The sequence below is a fragment of the Rhinopithecus roxellana genome, chromosome 7, assembly GCF_007565055.1.
Source record: "Rhinopithecus roxellana isolate Shanxi Qingling chromosome 7, ASM756505v1, whole genome shotgun sequence".
In the NCBI taxonomy this organism is placed as follows: domain Eukaryota; kingdom Metazoa; phylum Chordata; class Mammalia; order Primates; family Cercopithecidae; genus Rhinopithecus; species Rhinopithecus roxellana.
The window spans coordinates 58,110,008-58,126,964 of NC_044555.1; the positions used below are offsets into that span (position 1 = coordinate 58,110,008).

Sequence of the window (16,957 nt, forward strand, 5' to 3'; positions counted from 1 at the left end):
CTCTTGTGGATTAAGTGTCCTTTGGTGGTGCCAGGAGTACGAGGCCACTATGGGGGCAGGAGCCTTTTGTCCTTGGAGGAAGAGTTCTGGAGGACTCACCCTCTCCTCTGATTCCCCTTCCCTTCCTGGGGAAGAGTCAGAAGTGAAGCTGGCGGGGGTGGGGGGGTGGGCGGGGCGGTCAACAGCAGAGCAGGTGGAAGGGATCAGGGATCAGGGATTGGGCTGATGGGAGTTTGGTTGCAGGACTTGCTTTTACAGCATAAGAAAATGGATACATATATGCTAGAAAGTCCAACTATGAGACTCTACAAACAGAATGGGGCAAACTCCCTCACTTCTAACCATTCCAGAAGAGACAAACACATTTTTTTCTTAAGCTACTGACTGCAACTGTCAACTATGGTTCCTGATCACTAGACTGGCAAAGGAAGAGTGCTAGACAGTTTCTATGATGTTTCACTCCTTCATGACTACACCGCAGTAAGGAAGCCAGGGACAATAACTGAAATACACAAGACAACACGCACTTGACAGTTCATGGTAGCAGCTCACGTGGGACATGCCTGTGGGTGTTTCCGGAAGCATAAGACTGCTGTCTCATTTGCTACTTTGATAAGGTACTTCTCAGTTGGACAGATTTAGATATAAGAGACATCTCTGTAAACACAGAAAAGGATATACCAATATGATGAAGATATGCAGCTAGATAAGGACTTCCTGAACAGAGGTTAAAAAGATGGGATCCCAAACGAAAACTGATCAATTAAAAACCCACAGCAAGCCCATGCCTTGAAGCCCCTACACCACAGTTATGGACCAGATTGTGAAATGTGTGGTATTCTGGTCCCACTATCTGCATCGAGCAAAAGCAAAACATTTCCATTACAGAAGAACTCCAAGGGAAAAGGAGGAGCAGAGGAAGGGCTGGGGACCTAGGTGCTGGTCCCGGCTCGGGTCTCAGGAGTTCTGCATCAGTACTGCTGCTGCCCTGCTGCACTACGCTAGACTCTGGACTTCTGAGTGAGGTCAAGGTCGGGTGGCATGGAGCCCCTGTTGGGCCACTCAATGACTGGCAGGCCACAGGGGGCCTGTGTGCTTTCCTCAGCTACCAAATGGGGCCCAGCTCCTCCAGGCCACTTCTCTAGAATAGAAGGGTGAAAAGGCTAGTTGTTCAGGGTGGGAAACGCCTTTTGCTTTTTCTTGCCAAGGAAGAGGGGGCTACCTAGGAGAGCAACACCTTGCTGCTCTCTTGCTCTTCACAGACAGGCCAGGTAGGACTCAGAAGAGCCCAAGGCCTCCTCAGGGCTCAAAACAGGGTGGGGCTGGTACTGGCAGCAGGAGGACAAAGGCCAGGCAGAGTTCTAGGGACTGGAGCCGACACGTGTGGTTGGGCACTGCGGCTGCCTGGAAGAGAAGGGATGAACTAGGAAGGAGGACAGAGGAAGGGAAAGAACTGAAAGAATGAAATGAACAAAAGGCAGAAATGGAAGCAGAGAAGAGAAACCAATCAGGAAGTCCTTATAAAATTGCAGCAAACACTTAGAGTTTCGGAGCTTCGTGGGAACCCTATGTGCTGAGCCCACTTTAAAACAAGCGCAGGTATATATACAAATCCAGGTAGTTCTCAATACCATCACATCTGGTGGCTTGAGGGACTAAATGTCACCAATTCAAGCCAGTTTGCTCTCAGAGCATCTGTTTGTTTTGAAGTGGGAACATGAAGACTCAATAGTGCAAATAATTCTAAGCTGTCCCTAAAGGAGTAGAATTGGAAAGTAACTGGAAGAACATTTTCTTCTCCTCCCCCTTTGCCCCCTCCCCTGTCCACTAAGTCCCTAACTACCAGTCACAGACTGCTCTGAGAGATTAGGTACCCCTCTCACCCTGCTGTGTTCGGCCCGGCCTGACCCTGGGCCAGCCTGCCTGTGCCTTGTCCTACTGCCTCCATGGCCTCTCTAGCGCCACCCACTGGAGGACGTCCCTTGAGAATGGACCATGCCACCTCACCCTGGGCCATCCTCTCCTGTGATTCAGTCCAGTCTACACCCAGTAGTTCAAGGGACAACTCCCTCCTAGCCATGCCAGAGCTGGAGCAGACAGGTGCCACTTTCCTGTCCTGTGAAGCGTCCTTGCCAGTTTTGGATTGGGGCTGGTGTGGGGCCAGATTTGAGCCGCCACGGGTGGGATCGCACCGGCCATAGCCACTGGTCATATCCATCTTCTCTAAAGAATCCAACTGTCTCTCCTGCCTCACACCTCCCTGTCCCAACGTGGTTGGGAGTGGGGGAGGTGGGGGGAGCTGGGGGAGTGGTAGATGGGGCACTGATGGCACCGAAAACGGGAGTGTCCTCTCAACTGCTCTGTCTCTAACGACCACATGGGGGAAAGGTTTGGGCGGGAGGGGAGGTGCCTGGTCAACAGCTTGTCTGGTCAGTAGTATCTGCAGCAAGCCTTGTTGAAGGAGCCTAGTTTAGAAAAGTGCAAAGCTACTTCTGGCCCTGGTTAGGTCTTCAACCTGACTGTGCTTGTCGGTAAGAAAAACATCCCCAATGCTCCAACTACTCCCACCCTGAAGCCACGAAACTCTAAGTTTACTGAAAGAAAAAAAAATATTTTTTATTTCAGTTAATCGGGAAGCTTTGTCAGAGCCCTACCCATAAGGAGAAGAGACAACAGCTGCCTTTATTCTTGTTGGTTTGCTTTGCAATCCGCTCTGTGTAAAGTCAGCTAACTCTCTCGGTCACGGGCGTCCGGCTGTCCACAGGCTCCTCTCTGTTTGGCCTTGGCATGGAGGATGAAACAATGTCTTTGCGCTCTCCCTCCCCTCGGTGTTTGTACTTTTCTGCGGCCGTGGCGGCGGTGGCGACCGTGGGCTGAGTCTTAGCTGGCTCCTTGGGGCAGCCGTCGCTCTCCAGTGAGCCTCCTCTGGGCATCTTCTCCTCTTTGCAGACGCTGCTGCTCAAGTCCTGGGGCTCAGGGGGGCTGGTGGGGTCCTCGGAGCTCTCGGGCTCGGGTGGAGGTGGGGGCAGGGGTGGGAGCAGCGGCACGGGGGCCTTTGGGGACTCTGAGTGGTGGTGATGGTGGTGGTGCTCCTTCTTGGGGGGCGAGGAGGCGCTGCTACTGCGCCCCTTGGGGCTGCTCTCCTTGCTTTTCCGCCCAGGGCTCTTACAGGTCTTCAGTCCCTTCCCGCTCTTCTCACCGAGGGTGGACACCAGCAGGGGCTTCACCACTTCCTTGACCTCGATGCTGACCGTCTCCCGGGTCTTGCGCTTCTTGATGGGGAGTACGGTCTCCTGCACAGATCGGATAGAAGACTCCTTCACGGCTTTCTTTTTGGCCTCGGCGGCAGCGGCTGCCACCACACTCCCCGGCTTTCGGCCCCGTTTCTTGGGAATGGCCTGAGGGTCGGCCTCAGCTTTTCGCTTCCTGCCAGGGCGTTTGATCACCATGACCTGGGTGGATGTGGTGGCCCCACCCCCCTCAGCCTTGCCCCCTGGCGAAGTTTGAAAAGGCATCTTGACAAGGAGCTTCCCAGGACTTTTCTCCAGGACCCTTTTCACCTGCACACCCTCTGACGTGGCCGCCTTGGGTCTCGTGGTGCCGCTCCCTTTGGGGCGTCCCCGGCCTCTGCCAGTTCCTGGAGCTTTGGGAGATTTGGGCTTCTTAGGTGGTTTCTGCTCTCGCCGGGAGGGGCTCCCTCTCCCAGTTACCGTGAAGTCAAAATCATTAGGGTCCAGGGATGTGTCGCCTACCTTTTCGAAGTACGCAATCAACTCCACTTTAGAGCGAAAGGCTTTTCCCTGGGGACTGTGGGGACAAATGGAAAGACATAAGAAACAATTAGAGGCTCTCCATGGCAATGTCAGAGATAGGGCAGAGCGGATGCTGGTGACAACACTCTGATAAATGTTACTATTGAACAAGAGTTACACTGCCTGGCTGCCCCTGAGGACCTGTCACCAAAGCCACTCACTCGTCTGCCTGCCGCTGACCCCCCAGGCCTCTCCAAAGTCCAGCAACCAAAGAGTCAGGCCTGGTCCAGAAGGGCTGTTGGACTGAGGCCCATTCTGCTGGTTGGTGCCTGGGCCTGAGTCACCATCTAGAACATTCCCAATTTTGAACTCAGGCATGGTGCTCAGTCTCTCCAGGAATCAGTTTCAACAAGATAATCCCTTGCTCACCCTTTTCAGGGTTATGGAATTAAATGAGGCTGTCTGCAAATGTCATCTGAAAACTGCTAACCTTTTTGGGATAATTTAATGGGCAGAACTGAAACATGCTTCTTCACTCCTCTGAACTCCTGGCTCTGCAAGTTCCTCTGCTTCCGCAGCAATTCTATCTCCAGATAAGGAACTCGAGATATGGAGAGGATAGAGGGCCTGCTACCTTAAGAACTTCCCACTCAGGACAGCAACCTCTTTACATGGTCATTTCAAGCATACCTGATCTCAGTGTTTATTGTTCATGTTCCCCTCGCCCCCGCCCTGGGGTTAGACATAACATTTTCCTGCTCCATGAGGGATCCCTGTCCCCGCCCTCCCTGCCCTGTAGAGGCAGGAGTTGCTCTTACTTACTTGATCAAATACACATCATACTTCCCAGCAGAACGGCCAGATTTCCTTTGCTTAAGCTTCCGTGTCCAGCCTTCAGGCAGGGTGGGGTCATCATACATAGGTCCCCGGTCACGGATGATGGAGCGCCGCTGTTTGGGGGAGGCAGAAGCTTCCGGCACAGCCGGGGCAGACCCCGACCCTTCTGATGTCTCCGCTTTGCCTGCCTCTGCGGGCTCAGCAGAGTGGTGGGCTGACGGCTGCACTGGCTCATGCTTGCCCTCTTTGTCTTCTTTCTTATCTTTCTTCACCTTTTTAAACTTGAGGGGTTTGTCCTTGAGGCCCTGGAGATCCTGGTCTTCTGACTTTTCTTCCCTGAAGTATTAAACAAGTATGTAAGTATCATAGAGAACATGCCAGTCTGCAGAACAAGTGGGCAGAGGCAGGCTTGGATCCCCACCACATGCAAGGCCCCACGCCATCATACACTCAGATCTTGACGTCCTTTCCCAGGACAACAGAGCCTTGGGCCAAGTTGGGACCCAAATATTTCTTTAGGAATTTGGGCTACGGGTGGTGCTGGCCGGTGTGCCTGACCTGCACTGTGGCCACCTGCAAGTCTCCTAGCACTGCGGGAGAATCAGAGCCCTTTCCTCTGAGCGGAAACACCGTGGATCCTGAGCATACCGCCCCAGCATGAGTCGAACCTCAAGGGTCTCTGGGCTCGATGGCTGACAAGAGGCCTTCGACTGCTGGGAAGGGAGTCAAATGAGGGAGGGGGTCTCCTTTGTGAAAGCCAGGGCTTGGGTGTCTTTTCGGTTTTCTAGAATGAATGCTCAATGAGGCACACAGTACAGTGTCATGGAAAGCACACACAGGTTTGGAGCCAGCCAACCTGCACTCAAATCCTTTGCCGCTTTCCAAACATGAACCCAGCAAATGACCTCAGCATTCTGTGCTTCAGTTTCCTTATCTTGACAACAGGTAACCCCATCTAGGCATCCTTACTGTGAGCATCACAGGAGAAAAGGCACAATGGCACTATATAAATATCAGCTAACTCAGGCCACAGGAAACTGCCGCCTAGGTTTCTGGGGTGATAAGAGAAGTGGTCCCAGGTGCAGTGAGCCTTTAACACAAGATGTTCCCTGATGAGGAATGGCCTCAGCCACAGCAGACGCGGCGAGAAGAGCAAGGAAAAAGGTGTGGTCCAGGCAGAGCCATATGTCCCCCTCCTGCTGGTGCAGAAGAGCACCCTACCTATTCTAGTGTGGGAGGCTTCCCCATTCTTTTCTGGTGACAGTAGCAGCTCCTCCTCTACACATCACTTTGGCCTGGTGGGGTCTCATCAGAAATGGCCACCATGAGGCCCCACGCCCCAGGATCAGTGTCTGGCCATGATGCTCTAGTAATCTGTCTAGTATGCCACCGTGAGACCTCCTAGGACTCCAGAGCCTCAGCAACAACAGGGGCAGCTTGGAAAGAAGCAGCAGCCACCTGCAAGTCCCCTTCGTTAGCAGTTCATTCTGGAAAAGAGCATGACTACTCCTGCCCTCCGTGTTCTCAGCCCCACAACTCCTCCCCTGTCCCATGTGGTTCACATCAGTTCTGGTCACTGCCTTGTGGCTGGTCTACCCCAAGAGACTTCCCCTCTTGTCTACACTGCACAGACTGTGCAATGAGGGCACCATGGCACTCACTGGCAAGCATCCTTGGGAAACCAGGACTCAAATGATGTAGGGAAGTTACTGAAGGCGGTTAGTGCTGGGACTCGGAAGCTACAAGGATGTATCTCTCCAGAACCATCAGGTCAGGTGTAGGGAGGCAAGAGATGTTCCAATCTAGTGACAAGATCTTAGACTGAGGGAATGTCTTGTCCCCACTATGATTCACCCCTGAGTTCCTCCCTATCCTGTATCTTCCTTCAGCAGTTTAGGGCCCAGAGTGTGGCTGCCAGTCACCTAAAGCCATTGCATACACAGAGGCATCCTACAACCCACAGGGCAGTCTTTCTTGCTGTAAAATGGGGTCCCTATTCTGTCCCAGCACAGAGTTCGCTTTTCTTTTTTTTGAGATGGAGTCTCGCCCTGTCACCCAGGCTGGAGTGCAATGGCGTAATCTCAGCTCATCACAACCCTCGCCTGCTGGGTTCAAGTTATTCTCCTGCCTCAGCCTCCTGAGTAGCTGGGATTACAGGTGCGCGCTACCACGCTGGGCTAATTTTTGTATGTTTAGTAGAGACAGGGTTTCACCATGTTGGACAGGCTGGTCTTGAACTCCCTACCTCAGGTGATCGACCCGCCTCAGCCTCCCAAAGTGCTGGGATTACAGGCATGAGCCACCGCGCCCAGCCAGAGCTTGCTTTTCAAGTCTCCGAGTCTTATGGCTCTCAATGGGAAATGATGAAGAACGTTGGGAAGCTAGGTGTGGCCTGTGGCCCACCCAAGATCAGCCTTGGAGAATGGACCCCTAGGCAGCTCCCCATAAAGGAAGGAGAGAAGGGGAGCCACCAGCAGAGTGGGCCAAGAAAGCAGATAGATGGGAATCGCTACTTCTACACAATCCATCATGGCGCTGCCTAATGCCAGGGTTGCTCCCTGGAACTTGGACGGTCCTGATGTCAGAGAAAAACAGTGAACTAATGGGAAAGATCTGGCTTCTTCGAAACTCTCATTTGCATTTCCCAAATACCTTAATCACCATGAGGTCAAACCATAAACCTAAACATGACCTAAGGAATGCCTTCTAGAAATCTATATAGACACCTCCAGAAATCTCAAAAAATATATGCATGACGTTATTTGCTACAGCATTATTTTTACTAGTCAAAGGCTTCCAATACCTCAGATCCCTATCACCAGGGCACTTGTTAAATAAACTTATGGTGCACCCACACACTGGAGTACTGTGCAGCTCCAAAGGGACTAAACAAGAGCTCTAAGAACTGCGATGGAGTGATTTCCAGGATCCACTGTGAAGCAAAAGGAGCAAAGCGCAAACATATCTACTGCATGTTACCTAGGTAAGAAAGAAGGGCGGGGTATTAAGGAAGGACACACCATGAACTAATGAAATTGATTCCCTGCATGGGGTAGGGGGAACAATGTGAAGGTACAGGCACAGGAGTGAGACCTAGCTGAACATGCCTTAGTGTAATTCTGACTTCTGAATCATGTAAATGTTTATATTACCCAAAACAAAATTCAAACTAAAAGTAACAAAACCTTATTACACTTAATGCAAATAGAAACAAATGATTTTGGGCTAGGCATGGTGGCTTCAGCCTACAATCCCAGCACTTTGGGAGGCTGGGGTGGGAGGATTACTTGAGCCCAGGAGTCTGAGGCTGCAGTGAGCCATGACTACTACATCACTGCACGCCAGCCTGAGCGACAGAGCGAGACCCCGTCTCTCTCTCTTTTTTTTTTTTTGAGACAGTCTTGCTAGAGTGCAATGGCAGGCGTGATCTTGGCTTACTACAACCTCTGACTCCCAAGTTCAAGTGATCCTCCTGCCTCAGCTTCCTGAGTAGCTGGGATTACGGATGCCTGCCACCATGCCCGGCTAATTTTTGTATTTTTAGCAGAGATGGGGTTTCACCATGCTGGCAAGGCTGGTCTTGAACTCCCAACCTCAGATGATCCACCCGCTTTGGCTTCCCAAAATGCTGGGATTACAGGCATGAGCCACCATGCCTGGCTGAGACTCTGTCTCTTTAAAAGAAAAAAAAAAGAAACAAATTTAATTCTACACCAAACTGACAATATACCACAGAGAAAAGATTTATTTCAAATAACTTTTGACTACAGTGCTCTGAAAACCTGTAGTGGGACATATTCCAAGGCCAACAATAACACTCCAGGGGCAGTAAACACACTGGATTGGCTCCCAGGAGAGAGATGTGATTCTGCTTCTGGGGCATCTTGTGCCAGAAAGCCTGGGGAGTGCAAGAGAAAAACAGGGAGGGCCTGTGAGAGGCCTCTAGCAGTGGCCCAGGTGTGGTCCAGGGTGGGGGCAGTTGAGGATTTGGGGCTGGTCTAGGTGGTGAAGCAACAGAGCTCGCCGGTGGATGAGTGTGGGGGGTGAGGGGCAGGGGTTAGTCAGGGACCATGTCCAAAGCCTGGGGAGATGGTGGTGCCACTGACTGAGAAGGAAAAGACTGAGGGGCCGGCCGGGCGCCGGGGCTCCCGCCTGTAATCCCAGCACTTTGGAAGGCTGAGGCAGGTGGATCACCTGAGGTCTGGAGTTCAAGCCCAACCTGGCCAACACGGTGAAACCCTGTCTCTACTAAAAATACAAAAATGAGCCAGGCCTGGTGGCAAGTGCCTGTAGTCCCAGCTATGCAGAAGGCTGAGGGAGGAGAATCGCCTGAACCCAGGAGGCAGAGGTCGCAGTGAACTGAGATCGCGCCACTGCACTCTAGCCTAGACAACAGAGTGAGACTCCGTCTGAAAAAAGGCAAAACAAAACAAAAAAAAACCCACTGGAGCGGCAGGGGAGCAACACCCACAGCGAGTTATACCATCAAGGAGAGAAAACAATTCTTCAGCTACTCACTATAAAGGGGGGAAACCCAGCTGTGATCAGATTCAGAGTTGGGCCTGAATGAACTGTTTGCTTGGGGGTTTTAAAGGCTTTTTATTGTGGTAAAACATACAAAACAGATTGGGTGTAGTGGCTTACACTTATAATCCCAGCACTTTGGGAGGCGAGACAGGTGGATCGCTTGAGCTCAGGAGTTTGAGACCAGCCTGGGCAACATAGCAAAACCCTGTCTCTACAAAAAACAAAAAACAAAAACAAAAACAAAAAAACCCACAAAAATTAGCTGGGCGTGGTGGTGTGTGCCTGTAATCCTGGCTACTCGGGAGGCTGAGGCAGGAGGATCACTTGAGCCTAGGACGTTGAGGCTGCAGTGAGCTGCTGATCATGCCCCTGCACTCCAGCCTGGGCGAATTAACCAGACACATACAGACACATATATATGTCTCAACTATATATATATATGTGTGTGTGTGTGTGTGTGTGTATATACATATATATATACACACACACATACACAAAACAAAGTTTACCTTTTTAACTATTTCTAAGTGTACAATGAATGAACTTTTTTTTTTTTTTTTTTTGAGATGGAGTCTTCTTCTGTCACCCATGCTGGAGTGCAGTGGCGCAATCTTAGCTTACTGCATGCAGACTCTGCCTCCTGGGTTCAAGTGATTCTCCTGCCTCAGACTCCTGAATAGCTAAGATTACAGATGCATGCCACCACGTCCAGCTAGTTTTTGTATTTTTAGTAGAGACGGGGTTTCACCATGTTGGCCAGGCTGGGCTCGAGCTCCTCAGGTGATCTGCCTGCCTCGGCCTCCCAAAGTGTTGGGATTATAGGCGGGAGCCACCATGCCCGGCCCTAAATGAACTTTTAATAGTACTGAAGATGGGAAATAAAGGGTCTTTAACTCTACTGTAATATTCTAGTTCTTTCTAATTGAAATTACCTGAAGCAAATATATTCTGTGGAAAGGCACATGGGTGTTTGTTAATTTGCTGGCTGCTACTTTTATAATTAAAGACAAATTTCAAAAAACCCACAAAGAAGCCTGGATTCTGCCGGGTGTGGAGTACAGGTAAAAATGATTAAAAATGTGGATGGAGCTGGAGTCCATCGTCTTCAGTGACACAGCTCAGACACAGAAAGTCAAATACCGTATGTTCTCACTTAGAAGCAGGAGCTGAATAGCAGGTGCACATGGACAGAGTAACGAATGGCAGACACTGGAGACTGGGAAATGGGAATGGTGGGAGGTGGTGAGGGATGAGAAATTACTTAATGGGTACAATGTCCACTATTCAGGTGATGGCTACACTGAAAGCCCAGACTTCACCACTACACAATATATCCATGCAACAAAACTGCATTTGTATCCCTTAAATTTAACAAATAAAAAACAATGATAGAAAACAGGCACTCCAGATGAGTTTACCCTAGCCCAGAGGGCCTGCCCAGTCCCAGGGTGACCTGGGCATTTGCACACCCTCACTGGGCCTTCACTGCAGGACCCGAAGGAGGGAGGCTGGGTTAGGGCGCCAGGTGACTCCCCAAGGCTGTCCCCCCGGGAGTTTATGGTGTTTGCTGAAACACAAACTTTTTCAAAGAAACCTGCCAGGTGCGGTGGCTCATGCCTATAATCTCAGCACTTTGGGAGGCCGAGGTAGGCGGATCACCTGAGATCAGGAGTTCAAGACCCGCCTGGCCAACATGGTGAAACCCCATCTCTATTAAAAATACAAAAATTAGCTGGGCATGGTGGTGCACGCCTGTAATCCCAGCTACTCGGGAGGCTGAGGCCGGAGAATCATTTGAACCCAGGAGGCAGAGGTTGCAGTGAGCTGAAATCACGCCACTGCACTCCAGCCTGGGTGACAGAGTGAGACTCCATCTCAAAAACAAACAAACAAACAAACAAACAAACAAACAAAAAATCATACACCACTCTTCATCCTCCCTCTAATCAGAACCCTGCTCCCCCGCCCCCACACAATTTTGATTACGAGGAGAACTAAATACCTAGTTCACAAGTTCATGTATTTTAGAGTTGAAGTATCCTCAGAAAAACCACCTATTCAACTCTTGAGTGTTACAGATGGAAAAAAGGAAGTTCGACTAGACAGAGGAACTTGTCTGAGATCACCGTGAGTCACAAACACACGTCTGTTCACCAACTGCCTTGGCTCTGAGGTAGATCCTGCAGCATCCTTCCACCTCCAAGAGCTCACAGTTTGGAAGGGAGGACAAATAGGTAACAACAACATAGTTCCAGTCTCCCTTCCCCCTGAAGAAAGCTTGTTCCAGGCACAGTGGAAGCACAGGGGTGTGGATAATGAATCAGGAGTGGGTGGGCTGTCAGGGCTTATGAATTCCACAGGCGGGATGGAGGGCTCAGAGCATGCCAGGCCAGATGGGCAGAGGTGGCACTATCAACATGGTTATAGCTCCTACCCTATCACCAGTGTGACACCCCTCCCTAGAGGAAAAAGTGACCAATGATGCCCACCCTGTGTCACCAGAAGCTCTGGGCCTAACCCTGTCGCCCCCTTCCACCTTTTCATTTGGAGAACTTTCTGGTTCATCTGGAGAACTTTCATCTTTCAGGTTCAGTTAAGACGGCACTTCTAGACTGGGCGCAGTGGCTTATGCCTGTAATCCCAACACTTTAGGAGGCTGAGGTGGGCAGATCACTTGAGGCCAGGAGTTCAAGACCAGCCTGGCCAACATGGCAAAACTTCACCTCTACTAAAAGTACAAAACATTTACTGGGCATGGTGGTGTGCGCCTGTGGTCCCAGCTACTCGGAGACTGAGGCATGAGAATCGCTTGAACCTGGGAGACAGAGGCTGCAGTAAGCTGAGATCACGCCACTGCACTCCAGACCAGGCGATAGAACATGATTCCATTTCCAAAAAAAAAAAAAAAGGCACTTCTAAGACACCTTCCCTGCTCCTGCATCTCCTGCCTCCCTCCCTGCTCTGTAAGCCAGGGCACCCAAGCCCTCAGTGTACTTAGAACACCCCACTGTGCGTGCCAACCCCCACCTCTCAGCTCAATGCATAATGCCAGGCACAGGTGCAACCCTTACTCAACGCATGCTGGATGAATAACCACAACATGGACGCAGCGCTCCACATGCTTCTTCTGATGGCTGGAGACCTTCGACCATAAGCTTCTAGCAAGGAGAGGCTAGCTCAGTGCTGAAAACAAGGTGGGCTCTGAAGTGGTGGATAAACAAATGATGAGTTTGGGAAGTATCAGTAGTCCGCTGGACACTGGTGACTTGGAGATGGCAGAAGATGAGGTGGAGGAAGTCACTGAGGAGGGCCTCAGTGCCCCAGGGACAGTAGCATGGAGGATGGTTACACCAGGAGGATGGATTGACTTCCAGCCATGTGGTAGTCAGGTATGTAGACACCTCTCCTACTGAAACAACTACAACTGCTGAACTCAGTATCTTACAGAAGCTGTTGAAGAAGCCACCCACAAGCTGACAAGAAAGGAAGGAATACACAGGCTGAGAGCAAAGGAAAGCACGGGGCCCTTTTCTATGGAGAAATCTGGCAGGCACCACCTTAACAAACGACCAAACTGAGCTCAGGCCCCTCAGTGCTGCTGAGATGAACCAGCATCACGAGTGGGAGACTGAAGCTTACCATGAGGAGACAGCAGGAAGAGTCCAGAGAGGGCACGCCATGCAACCACGGCCTGGACTCCTCAAGACGATGAGAGAAAACAAGGGGATGGGGGAACATTTCTGATAAAGGAGACTGAAGGGATGACACAATGGAATACAACACACGGTCCTGGACTCTGCATTCCAGGTTCAAAGGCTCTAAAAAAGGCATTTATGGGGTATGTGGAAAAATGTAAGGTTCTGTGTTAGCTCATTGCTAAACTTCCTGAGCGTCTTAACTGTACTGTCTGCTCTGAGGAAAGGCATGCTTAAACGTTTAGGAGTGAAACAGCACGAGGACTATGACTAACTCTCAAGTGATCAATGGGCTGGGGGACATACAGTGCCAATATGGTAACATGTTTAAAAGGAGGGAGATGACATCAATATAATCAGAAGCTGTGCCAACAGACAGTAATATTTTGAAGCAGTGGCAGGCAAGCTTTTAACAATTAAAGAGAATGCCTTCATATTACACAAAGACATTAAGAAAAAAAGCTGGAGGCTGGGCACAGAGGCTCATGCCTATAATCCCAGCACTTTGGGAGGCTGAGGTGGGTGGATCACGAGGTCAGTTTGAGGCCATCTTGACCAACATGGTGAAACCCCATCTCTACTAAAAATAAAAAATTACCCAGGCGTGTTGGCGTGCACAAAGGGACCATGGCGGGGCTGGTGGCGATGCCAACAGACCTCAGTATACTGTGGGGTTCTTTCAGCCAGAACTGTTCATGATTTCATCAGTGAGTTACAGTTACCACACAACCCAAGTGTGGAGTGATCCACCCCACCCCAGGTTTTCCTGCACAAAATCATGTTTTTATTGTGTTATTTACAGAACACAAGATTTTTTTAAGAATGCACACATCACACGTTGAAGCAGAAAGGCCTTTACAAAATCTTAAATATCTACAAAATATGAAGTAAGGCTCTTAAGAAATAAAATATTCAATGATTTTGCTGCTAGAATGCAAACACTAGATCAAATCCTTTATTTGATCTAGCAAAGGAAAATTAGAGTTGCAGGAATCTTGTTTTCAGGCCAAACCATGACATCCCGAAGGGTCTGATGGCAGGAACTGCCTGCATTTTCCTCATGAATGTGACTGCAGTGATCTTGTGAGAAAGGTCCGGAAGGCCCTGCACATTACAGGGATGCAAGCAACAGCTGGCAGGTGTGACCAGCCAGGCAACTGCAGTTGAGGAAAGACTACTCAATCCCTGAGGTTTTCAGAATTTACAAAAAGGCAAAAAAAGCCAGGTGAACAAGGCAGATGAAAGGTATTTCTCACTTGAATTGGAATCCAGCCCCCTCTCTGTCCCCTGGAGTGAGCTCCAAAGAAAATTCCAGAGCCCCAGCAATATCGCAACCTTTCATAAATTCACTCGTGCTCTCCACTTTCTGGAGACGGCATTTCTCAGCACCTTTCGCTTCCAGTTATCCCTGGCAAAAAGAGCAGTTAACCTAAGGGCAGGGTGGTGGCTAAGGCTCCAGGTGAACGGTCTGGGACCAGAGGAAATAATTAGCCCCGCCTTGCACTGGCTGCTTCCATCCTAAAGTGTCATCCAGATGGTGCTTCCAATTATTTCTACTTCCAGTATTAGGTGCAGAATTGCGGAATCAAGGAGGTTTCTCTGCATGAATCAATAAAGGCTACAGCACTTTGAGACACAAGCTTCAGCCCTTTAAAAATGTGAGAAATCAAACTGGCACAGGCAGAGTGTCTCAGTAGTCTCCAGGGAGCAAGACAGAATGAGGTTCAGCTTGAAGGCTACAATGGTAGAGCCTGAGGTTCAGCTGCCCTGCTCTGAATTCACCGTCCATTTCTTAATCCTCCAGTTTTGAGAAGATGCGAGAAACCACTTATGTTTTGCTAAGCTTAAATAAAATGCAGTTCTTGCCAACCAAAAGCAGAACCCTTCCCAAATGCAGGCAACCATACGGCAAATCTCATCTTTATAGATGTGTAAAATGAAAACCTAAACACAAGCCCACCATATACAGGTTAAAAAATTCCTGCTGTGGAGAGCAGTTTCTCAAATGTTAAACATGGAGTTACCATATGACCCAGCAATTTTACTCCTAGCCGTGCACTCTCAAAAAACCAAAACTAGGCCAGGCGTGGTGGCTCACGTCTGTAATCCCAGCACTTTGGGAGGCTGAGGTAGGTGGATTACCTGAGGTCAGGAGTTTGAGACCAGCCTGGCCGATATGGTGAAACCACGCCTCTACTAAAAATACAAAAAAAAAAAAAAAAAAAATTAGCCGGGCATGGTGGTTGAGTGCCTGTAGTCCCAGCTACTCGGGAGGCTGAGGCAGGAGAAATGCTTGAACCTGGGAGGTGGAGGTTGCAGTGAGCAGAGATCGTGCCACTGTAATCCAGCTGGGTGACAAGCAAGACCTTGTCTCAAAAAAACAAAATGAACAAACAAAAAAAACCAAAACCAGTAACCAAACAGATATCGGTACACCAATGTTCATGGCCGCACAGTTTATAATAGCCAAATGGTAGGGGCAACCCAAATATACATTCCCAAGGGATGGATGGATAATCAAAACCTCATTATCTATAGGATGTAATATTATTCAGCCTCAAAAAGGAAAGAAATTCTGACTCATGCTACAATGCAGATGAACCTTGAGGACATTATGCTCAGTGAAAGAGGCCAGACACAAAAGGCCACATAGTGCATAATTCCATTTATAGGAAATGTCCAGAATAGGCAAATCCATAGAGACAGGAAGTGGATTAGTTGTTGCCAGGGGCTGCGGGTAATAAGAGGTGACTGCTACTGTGTCTGGGGTTTCTTTTGGGTGCTGAAAATGTTCTGGAATGACACAGAGGCAATGGTTGCACAACTCTGTGAATGTACTAAAAGTCACTGAATCGCACACTTTATTTTTAAACAGTTTTTTCTGTGAGCCTATGAATTATATTGAAGAATGAATTGTACACTTTAAATGAATAAATTTCATGGTATGTGAATATCTTAAAAAAAAAAAAAAAAATTAAAACAGCAGCTGACCACCAATTACTCTAAATCATAAAGACACGTTTTGTGATGCCTGGCCAGTGCTCAGAGCCCACACAGCTGTCTCAGAGCAAGTCTATCTGGCTGTGGCACAGAGCCCCGGTAGATAGATGGGCTGTCCATCTGAGGAAGAGGCCAATGTGGGGACCTATGGTGATACACATCAGACTGGACCAATCCAACCTGAATGTGAAACTCTGAAGCCCAGGACACAGTAGCCATGACAATCAGAAAGGAATTTAGTTCAAGAAGTTTAATGAGTAGGCATTTAGCCAAGTGGAAGGCTATTGGCTATTCTGAGGGCATTTGATCATTTTTTAAAAAATCGTGGTAAAATACACGTAACATAAAATTTACCATTAATAGCATTTAGTACATTCACAATGTCATGCAAACATCACCACTATCTAGTTCCAGAACATTTTCATAACTTCCAAAGACAACCCTTTACTCATTAAGCAGTTGCTCCCCACTCCCACTCCTCTCAGCCCCTGGTAACCACTAATCTATTTGTCTCCACAAATCTGCCTATTGTTGACACTTCATATAAGTGGAATAATACCCTCCCCCGGAAAGCCTCTCTTTTAGAAAATGATTTTCATTTAAAAAGGCTTTTTTTTTTTTTTTTCCTGCTTAGCACAGTGGCTCATACCTGTAATCTTAGGAAGGCAGAGGCAGGAGGACTGCTTGGGCTCAGGAGTTCAAGATCTGCCCTGGGCAACACAGTGAGACCCCGTTACTCACAAAAAGGGGGAAAAAAGACCAAAAAAAAAAAATCTCAAAACAAAACAACAAAAAAGGTTTTTTAGGGAGACAGGGTCTCGCTATGCTGCCCAGGCTGGGCTCAAGCGATCCTCCTGCCTCAGGCTCTCAAGTAGCTGGGACTACAGATGCGCCACCACGCCCAACTTAGAAGCATGCATTTTTTCAGATTTCACCATTCCCTGGTAACTTCTCCAGTGATTTCCCCTCACATCTTTGCCTCTATATTCTAGCAGGGTTCTCACGCTGATCCTACACACAGTGGTTAGAGATTCACCAGGCCAAACTCACCTCCAATTCCAAGTACCTAGTTCTTAAGGTCCAAGTGGCCTGTTTCCATAGACACTGACACTGTGCATGACTTTTCTGTCCTCAGTGACACGTTCC

General features: G+C 49.1%; 1 protein-coding gene across 6 annotated transcripts in view; it reads right to left on the reverse strand.

Moving 5' to 3' along the window:
* Window positions 1–2,590: 2,590 nt before the first annotated feature.
* The window catches only part of MECP2 (methyl-CpG binding protein 2), a 70,321-nt gene continuing 55,954 nt past the window's right edge, over window positions 2,591–16,957 (reverse strand). For 5 of the 6 annotated variants that reach the window (XM_030933508.1, XM_030933507.1, XM_030933512.1 and 2 more), the window contains 2 exons: window positions 4,575–4,925; window positions 2,591–3,807 (listed from right to left, as the gene is read on the reverse strand). In XM_030933508.1, the coding sequence (XP_030789368.1) occupies window positions 2,724–3,807; window positions 4,575–4,925 (1,435 nt within the window). In that variant the 3' untranslated portion in view covers window positions 2,591–2,723. Of the gene's footprint in view, window positions 3,808–4,574; window positions 4,926–12,187; window positions 13,310–16,957 lie in introns of those variants that run through there. The other variant, XM_030933511.1, reaches the window with a different exon arrangement.